At 51.2% G+C, this 11,118-nt stretch overlaps 1 protein-coding gene across 1 annotated transcript; it reads left to right on the top strand.

Moving 5' to 3' along the window:
- On the top strand, positions 1 to 2,952 carry HAPLN2 (hyaluronan and proteoglycan link protein 2). The gene is made up of 5 exons (XM_036757368.1): positions 1 to 88; positions 364 to 717; positions 804 to 920; positions 1,142 to 1,324; positions 2,437 to 2,952. The coding sequence occupies exons 1-5, from the start codon at positions 1 to 3 to the stop codon at positions 2,718 to 2,720; spliced, it is 1,026 nt and encodes a 341-aa protein (XP_036613263.1). The 3' UTR covers positions 2,721 to 2,952.
- The last annotated feature ends 8,166 nt before the right edge of the window (positions 2,953 to 11,118 follow it).

The raw sequence follows: 11,118 nt of genomic DNA, 5'->3' as shown, positions 1-11,118 counted from the left end.
ATGCCTAATCAACTAATCCTCCCTGTCCTCTGGAGTCTCCTCTTTCCTCTAAGTGTTGCTATCTATCACAAAGGCATAGGGAACCCAGGTAAGATGGCCCCAGCCCAGGGAACAGGAGTGGCTGGCTGGGAAGACTCTGGGGTACAGGGACAGGGACTAGGTGAGAGACATTGGAAGGATGGAGGGCGGGGACTGATGAGATATTGAGAGGAAGGGGCAGAGACTTGAGGGACACCCAGAGGGAGGGAACAGGTATTGGGGTGGGGAGGGGGACACTGGTAGGGAGATGGGCAGGGGCTGGAACCGGTCACAGAAGACAGTTTGGGGCCAGGGTGTCCCTGTCAATCTGGCCCCCTTTGCCAGCACCCCACCCTGGTCCCCACTACCTCCTGCCCCCCATCCACGAGGTCATTCACTCTCGCCGCGGTGCCACGGTCACCCTACCCTGCGTTCTGGGCACCCCACCCCCCAGCTACAAGGTGCGCTGGAGCAAAGTGGAGCCTGGGGAATTACGGGAAACACTGATCTTGATTACCAATGGGCACCATGCCCGGGGCTACGGGCCCCTGGGAGACCGTGCTAAGATGAGAAGGGGGCACAGGCTGGATGCCTCCTTGGTGATCACGAGTGTGGCGCTGGAGGATGAGGGGAGATACCGCTGCGAGCTCATCAATGGACTGGAAGATGAGAGCTTGGCATTGACCCTCAGGCTGGAGGGTAAGGAAGTCAGGTGTCTCTCTCCCCCATTGACCCTCCAATACCCCACCTCCAGGATCCGTCAGCCCCTATCTCTTCACCTCCAGGTGTAGTTTTCCCGTACCAACCCAGTCAGGGCCGATACCAGTTTAATTACTATGAAGCTAAGCAGGCATGTGCGGAGCAGGACGGGCGGCTGGCGACGTACCCTCAGCTCTACCAGGGTGAGCAGACTTCGGGTTAAAGCCCCGGGCGGGCTGGGCCCTCTCCCTGGCTCTTGGCACCATCCTCTTCTCCCTGGCCCCGGATCGCCCTGGGAGCCGCAAGAATAGGAGATGTGGGTGTGAGGAAGGAGATGTTTGGCAAAGAGGGGAATGAGAAAAGGGGGAAGGCGACGACGCGGAGAGGAGAGTGACAGCCCGTCCTCTCCCGGTCCTGCCCATAGCATGGACTGAGGGCCTGGACTGGTGTAACGCCGGTTGGCTCCTGGAGGGTTTCGTGCGATACCCGGTACTGACAGCTCGAGCACCCTGCGGGGGTCGGGGCCGGCCAGGGATTCGCAGCTATGGACCCAGAGACAAGCAACGTGATCGCTACGACGCCTTCTGTTTCACCTCCGCTTTGCAGGGTACGGGGAGTGGGAGCTAGGGAGCGGGATGGGAGCGACAAAGAGGAGGAAAGCAGACTGAAGCTCCCCGAGCAAAATGGGTTGGGACTCCGGGAGGCGGAAGAAAATAGAGGTTTGGGGTGAGGCTGGGAAAGAGGAGGGACCAATCAATGGGGCGGGGCTAAAAGAACAAGGGCGGGATTAGTGGGGTCCGGGCCTAGAGAGAGAAGAAGGGCTTGGGATGGGGTAGCAAAGAGGCGGGGGAGGGGGAGGAGCCCAGTGGGGCGGGGCTAGAGACGAGGCGGGGCCATCTGAATGGGGCGGGATTAGAAAATAAGATGGGGCTTGAAACTGGAAAAAAGGTGGGGCCTGGGATGGGGTGGGGCTAGAAGATGAGAGGGGCAGATCAATGGAAGTAGGGCTAGGAGAAAAAGGGCGGGATTAGAAGAAGATGGAGCTAAACTAGAGAAGGGATGGGGCAAACAAATGGGAAGAGGCTAAGGGCAGGTCTGGATCTACATGGAGCTAGAGAAGAAAAGGGACCATCAAAATGGGGCGGGATTGGAGAACGAGGTGGGGTCTGGAACTAGAAAAAAATAGGGGCCTAGGATGAGGTGAGGGATAGAGAAGATGAGGAGGGGAGGGCTAAATGAGGTGGGGTTAGGAGAATAAGGGCGGGATTAGAGGAGGAGGCAGGGCCCGGTCTGGGGCTAAACTAGAAAAGGGGGGGAGGGGTCCAAGCTACAAAAAGAAGAGAAATACGCGGCTACATAGAGGCGGGGCCAGAATTTAGGAGAAAAGAAAGGGCGTCTAGTAGGGCTAAAGAGATGAAGTGCCGGTGAAATTAGCAGGGCTAGGAAACAGGGGCGAGGTGTGAGAAATGTGGAATGGTCTAGAGAAAGGTGGAAAAGGGGAACAGGGCACGAGGCTTGGTTAAGAGGGTGGTGGAAAAAGAGGCGGGTTGGGAAAAGGGAGAGGGTTTAGGGAACAAGGTGGGGATTGCGGGTTGGGGAAAAGGGCAGTTTTAAAAGGCCGGTCCATGGAGTTTTCATCCAGCCAGAGTCAGCCCCAGTCCCTTACTTCCGCCTTCTGGGCGAGGCCTCGTTTTAGCCTCGCCCCCTTACTCCTCCCAGGCCACGTGTTCTTCGTGCCGGGCCGTCTGACACTGGCAGAGGCTAGAGGAGCCTGCGCGAGGCGCGGGGCTGTGCTGGCCAAGGTTGGTCACCTCTATGCGGCCTGGAAATTCTCGGGCCTGGACCGCTGCGACGGGGGCTGGCTGGCGGACGGCAGTGTGCGCTTCCCCATCACCGCCCCACGGCCTCGCTGTGGGGGCCTCCCGGATCCCGGAGTCCGCAGCTTCGGGTTCCCCAGTCCGGAACAGCCGGCTTATGGGACCTACTGCTTTGCCGAGACCTAGGCGGACATCCTCTCCAAAGCCCCAGTCCAGATGGCAACCCTTCTTCCCATTGTTGGATCTAAGTCCAACTGGGAAAGAGATTGAGAGTCGAGTTGGGGACAGGGTGTGTCTGCTCTGCCTCCCTCCTTTCCGAGCTTCTCCTTCCTGCTAGACCGACTGGGAGAGACGGTGAAGGACTTACTGACGCTCTCCATTTCCCGCACTGCAGATAGCTGTGCCAAAGTCCGGGCGGGGCGGGGGAGGGAGGCATTGTGGATGCTCCAGGGCCGCTGCCCTTCCTGGATGTGGTTTGGCTAGAGCAGGCCTTTGGGGTGACCGGGTGCACCTGCCCTGAGGGCTAATAGCATTTGAATGGTGCTTCCCCTGGAGAGAACGAGTCCGGCGTGCGAGAACTGAACAAAGTCTGTTGGCGAAATATTAACTGATCTTTGTAGATTAATAAAATAACCGTGGAGACGTTCGCTTTCCAGAGAAGTTAAAAGCATTTAACTACATCGGCTCCCACTCCTCCATCACCCTCACTTAGGGGTCTGTAAAGGACCATTCCGAGGCATATAGTGGGAGGGAGGCTGTAGTGAAAGGGGAGCAATCTGCAAATGGGAGCCTAAAGTACACTTCCTGTTCTAAATCATGTGGCAGGAAACCCAGGAAACAGAAGGAAGACGAGAACCTAGGTGTCCTGACACGCAACTTGAGAGCTCGAGTGTGTGGGGGGGGGGGGAGGATGAGGAAGGTCTTTCTTATGAAATTGGGGTCAAGTGGGGGGAGGGAGATTTTCAGAAGGAGGAAAGACAATTGGAGTTGGGAAAAACAGGGAGATACAAAGACCGGGATGAGATGGACCAGGGCCCGATATGGAAGACGCTGAGAGACCAGCGCCACTGCAGGGTATGGCAAAGTCAGGAAAGAGCAGGAAAGCCATCTCCTTCCTTTACCAGGGAGGGTATAGGGCCCAAGAAACTTGCACTCACCCCCCCCCCCACCCCCCACTGCTCTAGGTCTGAGTACAGGCTTCCTTCCCCTAGACTCATTCCCCTCCCCCTCCTCCTCTGGAACCGAGGTCCCAGGCATTTCACCCCGCTATTCAGTTTCTCTCAAAGCCTCAATTCTCCCCGCGCAGCTGCTGGGCAATTGCGTGCTGGCGGCTTCCGCTCCGCACCCCCTCCGCTGCCAGCCCCCTTCCTGTCCGCTCCCCCAGAGGTGGCGGCTGGCACAGAGTTGGCAAAGGCCCCAGGTGTCCTTGCCACGTGCAGAGCCGGGGCGGGGGGTGGGGGTTGGTGTTCAGTGGCTTCGGTTTCTCCTCCGATCTTTGAGGTGAGGGGATAGACTGGGAGTTAATTGCCATCCGAGGGGCGAGGACAGGATCTACAATCGTCCTATCCAACGCCCTTTTAATACATTTTATTTAAATTTTTATTTCCAATTCCGAATTCTTTCCCTCCAGCTCCTCACTCACTCATTGAAAAGGCAAGAAATATGATACCTATTATACATATGAAGTCATTTAAATGGAACTGAAAAGGCTCACATGCCCCTCTACTGTAACTAGGTAATTGTGTCTAAACTTTCATCCTTCCCGGTACAATTTCACCAACCAGTCATTAAGGAGGACTATGGGTTTCTGGAAAATTGAAGGAGGAATAGTCGTTAGAAAGTCTGGCTTCCCAGCCCTCCTCGGAGCGAGATGATTGGCATTCTTCAAATCCCTGAAAGCAAGAGGCTTTAGTCTAAGGAAGCTTGCTGAAAAGTCAATGACAATAGATAGATAGATAGATAAATGAATAAATAGAAGAGTAACCAAGAGAGAGCAAGAAGGGCTTTAGGATAGACTGCAGCTTTTTGAAGTCGGTTTTGTGTAACCGACTTGGCGAGGAACCTAATCCCCTTCCCCGGAAAATCCGGATATTTAGGGGATTCATTTTGCCCCACCCTCTCTCTTGGGCAGGGCTGCAGTGGGGTGGGGTGGGGGTGGGGGTGTGTGTGCAGTATCCCTGTAGCGTAGCTGTAAGGATATGTTGACCTCTCTGTCCTAAAACATACAGTTTCTAGCGATCAGAAATTCCCCGAAGTGATGGTAGTGTGGTGGGGATAGTTGGAGGGGAAGCCTCCTAATGATACTAATGCGGCTAAAATAATAATGATGCCAGTCATATCACAGAAGATTTCAGCTCAGAAAAGTTAGTTACTTTGCGCTGCCACTGGCGGGCTGATGCTGTTAGAGTGAATTCAGAATGGACCCGGGAGGAGATACTCTGACAGTCCTGGTATTCAGAGTTATTATATGTACCTTAGCCTCTGCACCGTGGCAATGTAGATGACTTTGAGTCCCAGACCAAGAAACAGAGGGGCTCCCCTTGCTCAGCTCCCAAGAGACAGGGGCCAGTGGTTAAGTATGAACCGCTTGTGCGATTGAATTTCACTCCCTTGGCTGATGTCTGGCAGGGTCTAAACTGGGCCAGAGACTGGAGGTTAACCCAACACAGAAGGGAATTGCCCCCCCCCCCCCCCCCCCCCCCCCCCCCCCCCCCCCCGCCACACACCTTCCTCCGGCCCATCTCCAACCCAGAATGTTTTTTTTTTAAATTTCTAGAGATCATTGTGCCATTCCTCAAGCATCCACTCCAATATCCAGGTTCCAACACTTTGTTTTTTTTTCTGTCATTTTGGGAAGAGATGGCAATTCTCTGTTCCCCCTTTTCACTATTGGGAATCCCTCCTACTATCTAATCCTAATTTCTTCCACCACCAGCCTTTCTCTGCCCTCCCCTGGGATGGACCCAGGATTAGTTTTGTATGCCCCTCCTTTTCCCCTCTTCATTGACACGGAGATGATGTAGTATGATTCTTTGCTGAAGATTTCAAAGTACTTTTGAGCAAAATCTCCCATGTCACAAAGGGGAGAAACAAAACGGGTGGGCAGAGAATAGCTGAGCAGCTCCTGGAAGACTCTAGGCATCCATCTGTCCAGCCTTCTGTCCCTGCCAGTGATCATGTCTGGTCTCCCTGGTGCTGTAAAGAAAGTCAAGTCTGGGAAAGACCCCGGCGAGGTCCTGAAGGAGAAGGGAAGCAAAGATACTGGGTCCTGGGGGATGGTAGAGGGGAAATGGTTAGTATTCTGGGCACCGCAGCATTCTGTTTCGGCCAGTGTTTCTGATCCACCCCCTGGCACCAAGGTGTCTGCCACATTCATTTATGGAAGCAGCTTGGCCCAGGAGGCTTCCTCCACACTCGGTAACTGCATATGGCGTTGCTCATTATCTATACGAGCTGGTTCGTCTGATCCCCCTCATATCAGCCCACCAGCCCCTTCCTAGTCTCCTCTGACCAAAGAGTGCTCCCCTAGATACTACCCCTCTTCCAGCTCGGAAAATTCCAAAAGTTTCATTACTTTCTTTGCTTGCCCAATACACCTGCAAGTCTAACTCTCTGCCCTGCTGCTGCAATGTCAACCCCAAGCTACAGAAAGTAGGTGGAGCAGAGGCAATTCATTTCATCTCAGTGTATGAGGATGACCAGTCATTTTCAGTGGTGTTTGACTCTTCATGACCCCACTTGGGGTTTTCTTGGCAAAGATACTAGAGTGGTTTGCCATTTCCTTCTCCAACTTATTTTACGGATGAGGAAACTGAGGCAAACAGGATTAAGTGACTTGCCCAGACACAGCTAGTGTCTGTGGTCACATCTGAACTCAGGTCCCCTTGACTCAAGGGCCAGCACTCTATCCACTGCGCTTTTCTCCTCTTCCCCCAACTATGCGCGTTGGGTGGTGGGTGGGGGTGGGGGTGGCAGAAAAATAGAGAGGTCTGCTTTCCAGGGATATACTGCTCTTCCCTGGCTCCCCTTAACCATCCTTTCCTGAGTTAATGGGAAGTCCTTCCTGCGGTCTAATCTCCATCCGTTCTGCTGTAGTAGCAGCCTCTTACTTTGCCTTACCCTAAGGAGCCCGCCCCGCCCCCTTCCCTCCGCCTCCCTCTCGGTCTGTCTTGTGTTCCTTGTCCCCAGAATAATGTCCTACTTCGCTTGTCCTTTCTGTCTCGCTTCTGTGGTGCTACTGGGGCCAGACTCTGAGAAAGAGCCATAACCCGTGATCTCCAAGCCCCCTAGCTGGGGCGACAGAGGCTGTTCTTGGCCGGAGCCGGCCTTGTCAGAGGGGCGGGGGGCGAGAGGAGAAGAGAGGGAGGAGGGGAGGGGAGGGAAGCCGGGGCGCCCGGGGGGAAGAAAGGGGGTTTTGTGCGGTGCTCTGGGGCCCGGCTCCGCGCCCTCTTTATAGCGTCCTCTCCCTGCACTCGCCCTCCCTCTAGCTCTCACTCTTCCTCTCGCTCTGCAGTCCCCTCTGCAATCTCCTTTCTGCTGCAGGACCAGCCCCCGGGGGCGCCAAAGTTTGCGGGCTCCGCGCCCCAAGCCTCAGCGCCTCCCTGACTCCGCTCGTCTTTCTCCTGAGAGGTGAGTGAGAGATCCCCCGGATGGCCATGCCTTCTGCCTTCACCCCACGCACACAGTTTATGCTATGCTCCCTGCGTGGTCCCGGTTCGGTTCAGCTCTCCCTCCCCATCCCGCAATCCCCAACCCGCTAGAGCTGAGCAATGGCTACCCTTCATCTCCCTCCCCCACCCCAGCTGAGGGGAGATACCTTGCAAAAGAAGCCCACAGCCGTGCTCCAGCAGCCCCCGCAGGAGAGACCGTACAGGTGAAGGAGAAAGGGGGCGGGGAAGGGGTGTTCCCAGGGGGTCCCTGTGTCCCAGGACACAGTATCCTTGATCCACCGGGAGTTTCCTGCCAGCCTCTGCTCGTTCACACGGGTGTCACTGCTTGCCGGGCTCCCCTGGGCTGTTAGAGAGTCAATTGCGGGGGTGAGGGAACTAAGCCCTGCTTATAGTATGACTAACTAACGTTACTGACAGCATTACTACCGGACAGTTACAGTCTTAGCATGAGTACCACGGGGAGCTCTCCTAGCATTGCTATGACTGACGTGGTTATTAGGAGGTTCTGCCGGTTCTGTTAACAGTTGCTAACAGGGTGATCAAGTGTGCTACCAACGATCTTTGTAGTGCTGATGCTACATTGCCAATTGTGTTGACAATAATTGCATGGACTGGTTCAGTACCAGTCCCAATGGCATTGCTCATGATAGGGCTGTTACCAATACATGACTCCTACTAATACCATTAATAGTACTTTTATTAGCATTGCTAATGTACTGATAACAGAATTGCAAATACTGATTATTAGCACTTCATAGTAGTACTTAATCCTAGTTAGTATTAATATGATCTCTAATAGTATTGGTGGCTCAGAGCTTTGGACCTGGAGTCAAGAAGACCTAGGTTCAAATCCAGCCTCAGACACTCATTGGTTGTGTGACCTTGGCCAAGTGATTTAACCTCTGCCTCAGTTCTGTCATCTGTAAAATGAAGATAATAATAGAACCTACCTCTCAGGTTGTTGTAAGGACCAAATGAGATAACATCTACAAAGCACTTTGTAAACCTAAAAGTGTTATATAAATGCTAGCTACTATTATTATAAAGTTGGTCATATTTCTACTAATGATGTTACTAACAGGATTAGCTATAGCGCTATTACTATTACTAATAGTATTCTTGCCTGATGTATTAATACCACCGTTGGTAAGCTAATGTTATCACTAAAAGTGTTGCCAACAGCATTGCCCGCAATACTGCCAATAACATCATGAATTGATTATTAACAGTATTAATTAGCAGTGTGGCCAGTTTCATTAAAAGCACCATGGCTAACACTGCTGATGTTGTTACTTGCAATATTGCCAACAGTGTGGCTCATTTTACTGAGATTATAACTAGTACAATTAATTATGCTGCTAATATTAAAAGAAGTATTGTATAGTAGTGGATAAAGAGCCAGCCTTGGAGCCAGGATGACCTGGGTTCGGGGTCCATTTCTGACGCTTACTGGTTAAATCACTTAGCTTCTCAGTACCCTAGGCAACTCTCTTAAGATTCTAAGTTGTCAAGAAAGTATTGGCTTGCATTAGTAGATGGAGTTCCCTCATCAGGGTGTTCCCTATACCAGTGAAACCTCAAGTCTAGTCCTCATCCTATTAATAGTCTTGCTGGGACTGTGGCACAGCAGACAGAAGGTCTGCCTACCTTTGAGTCAGAAGAACCTGGATTAAAGTTCTGCCTTGGATACAAGCTAGTTGTTTGGCTATGTTGACTATGATCATGACCATATTTAACCTCTCAGTGCCCCCAAACAACTCTCTAAGACTAAGTTACAGATAAGTTGCTTAGTGAAGAGTTTCTACATTGGGAGTTCTTCACAAAGATGAAATTACAAGTCCCATCCCCTCAAAAAATTTACTTGCATCACATTGGATCAAAGTATGTTCACTGTTATTGCTAATCTTATTGGCATCATTATTAATGATCATATTCATACTAATATGATCATGAATGGCATGAATGGTATTATGAACTATATTACCAATATTATTGCTTCTAGAATGGCTGACATTACAGGCAGGGCTGATACGGACATAATTAGTTCTGGATTTATCAGCTGAAATGTAAGGGGGCTGGATGTGCATGCTGTAATTCAGAGGAGAGCCATGGTTCTCTGGATAGAGAACTGCTTCAGTGAGGTCTTAGAGTGATATTAATGACTGTGGGCAGGATGTTCAACAAGCTCTGTGAATGATGTAATAGTAATGGACATTCTCGAACAGCTGGGAGTATCCCAGACAAGGACATGCATGTAGGTGCATAGGAGGTGGGGAGAGAGGGAGAGGAAGAGGAGCAAGAGAGAGGTACGGGAAGACTTCAGGGGTCCTTGGGGTGAGTTGTAGAGGTAATACTTTTTTTCCTTCTGAGATATCTAATGGAAGGGCTGAGGAGGTCCTGGCAGAGTCCTGGTGGTTATGCAGGGAGAGGTCAGAGAGAAGGCTAATCACTTGGTTAACCCAATTCTGAGCCTGGTGTGCTTAGATAGAGAGGGTAGAGGCAGTTAGGGCTTCTGAATGATGCAGTCTTGAATTGGGAAGAGCAGTGTTGAGGCCCCAGTCTGAGTTTAGGGAGCAGATAATCAAATGGGGACTCCCATTTGGAGGAGCTCCCTAAGCAATTTAGGGATATTTTGGACTCGGGAGGCAGAGGGTTAGGAGAAAGGTACAGCCTGAGTGAAAAGCCTCACCCAGGTCCAGATCTAGGGAGGGAGAGGTACCCCTCAATCTATCTGTCAGGGTTTCTGGTCATGAGATGGGGAATCCGAGGCTGTGTCTCCTTAAGAGTGGGGAAGGGAAAAAGTTTCCCCACCTAGATCTTCTATCCGTATATGCTCAACCTCCATTTCCCTTCAGTTCCAACCTCCATTTCCCATTCACCACCTAGGAAAGCGAAGGAGAAATAATTGGAATAGGAGCCAGGAGAGCCCAGATGGACATATATCAAGAGATCCCCATGTATATAGACATATTCAGAAACATACACAGGAACAGACAGACATAGGAGCGTACCCACAGATACAGAACAACGAATAAGCACATGCCACCATATGAATTAATAACCTATAGTACACATTCCATAGTGCTTAAAGAGTTGTAATGTACTTTCCTCACAAATAGGTGATGTATGTAGTACAAATATTGTTATCCCCATTTTAATAGAGAATTGAAATGTGTATAATTGGATGTACACATACTAAGTGTCAGGTTCAGGATCTGAACTCATGTCTGACTCCAAATCAAGTGACAGACATATAAACATACTTACACACATAGAAACAGACACACACTACACCCATTCTTAGGTTCTCAGGCACATAGAGACCCCTCTGTTCCCCTCACCCCAGTCACTGGTTTGTGGCATGAGAACTGTGGATGCCCTTGCAGCTGAGGATTGCAATAGTGTCTCATTATGAGAGTGTGGTTCAAAGACCAGGGATACACTAAGTGTAAGAGGAATTGGGATGACTTTGGGGTCCCAAACTACCTCAGACCAACCTCCAAGGCCTTTAGACTCCCTTAATGTTCCCCATCCAATAACATGATAGAAGACTGGTGTGCAAAACATGGTGAAATAGGGAAAAGGCTGGAGGAAACAATAACAGAGAAGGCTTTCTGGGTTCAGCTCCAAGACTGGATGAATTGAGACAATTCCTTCCAGAAGCTGGGAGCAGAGGAGGAGTCTATAAGCAGAGATGAAGCTTGGGAGTGTCTGACACTGTAACTGCAGATGATTGACTGAAATGGCAAAGAGAAGGTGAGGGTGAAATCAGATCAGCTACGTGCTTTGAAATTTCCAGAACTGAAAAGGAAGGATTGTTAAAATTAGGAGAAAGAAAGGCACAGGTGCCTGAGTTCTTTTCTCTTACTTTTTCCTTTTACTGCCTTACTCACTGCTGCAGGATATGGGCCCAA

The sequence above is a fragment of the Trichosurus vulpecula genome, chromosome 4 (genome assembly GCF_011100635.1).
Source record: "Trichosurus vulpecula isolate mTriVul1 chromosome 4, mTriVul1.pri, whole genome shotgun sequence".
Taxonomy (NCBI): Eukaryota; Metazoa; Chordata; class Mammalia; order Diprotodontia; family Phalangeridae; genus Trichosurus; species Trichosurus vulpecula.
Note: the sequence above shows the minus strand (reverse complement) of the source record. Positions and strands in the feature narration are given on the sequence as shown.

Bases quoted from the DNA above. Each gene is read 5' to 3' on its own strand.
- HAPLN2 (XM_036757368.1), top strand. From the start codon at position 1: ATGCCTAATCAACTAATCCTCCCTGTCCTCTGGAGTCTCCTCTTTCCT. The intron at 89-363 runs GTAAGATGGCCC...CCCCTTTGCCAG, and splicing joins CAAAGGCATAGGGAACCCAG to CACCCCACCCTGGTCCCCAC. The intron at 718-803 runs GTAAGGAAGTCA...CTTCACCTCCAG, and splicing joins ATTGACCCTCAGGCTGGAGG to GTGTAGTTTTCCCGTACCAA.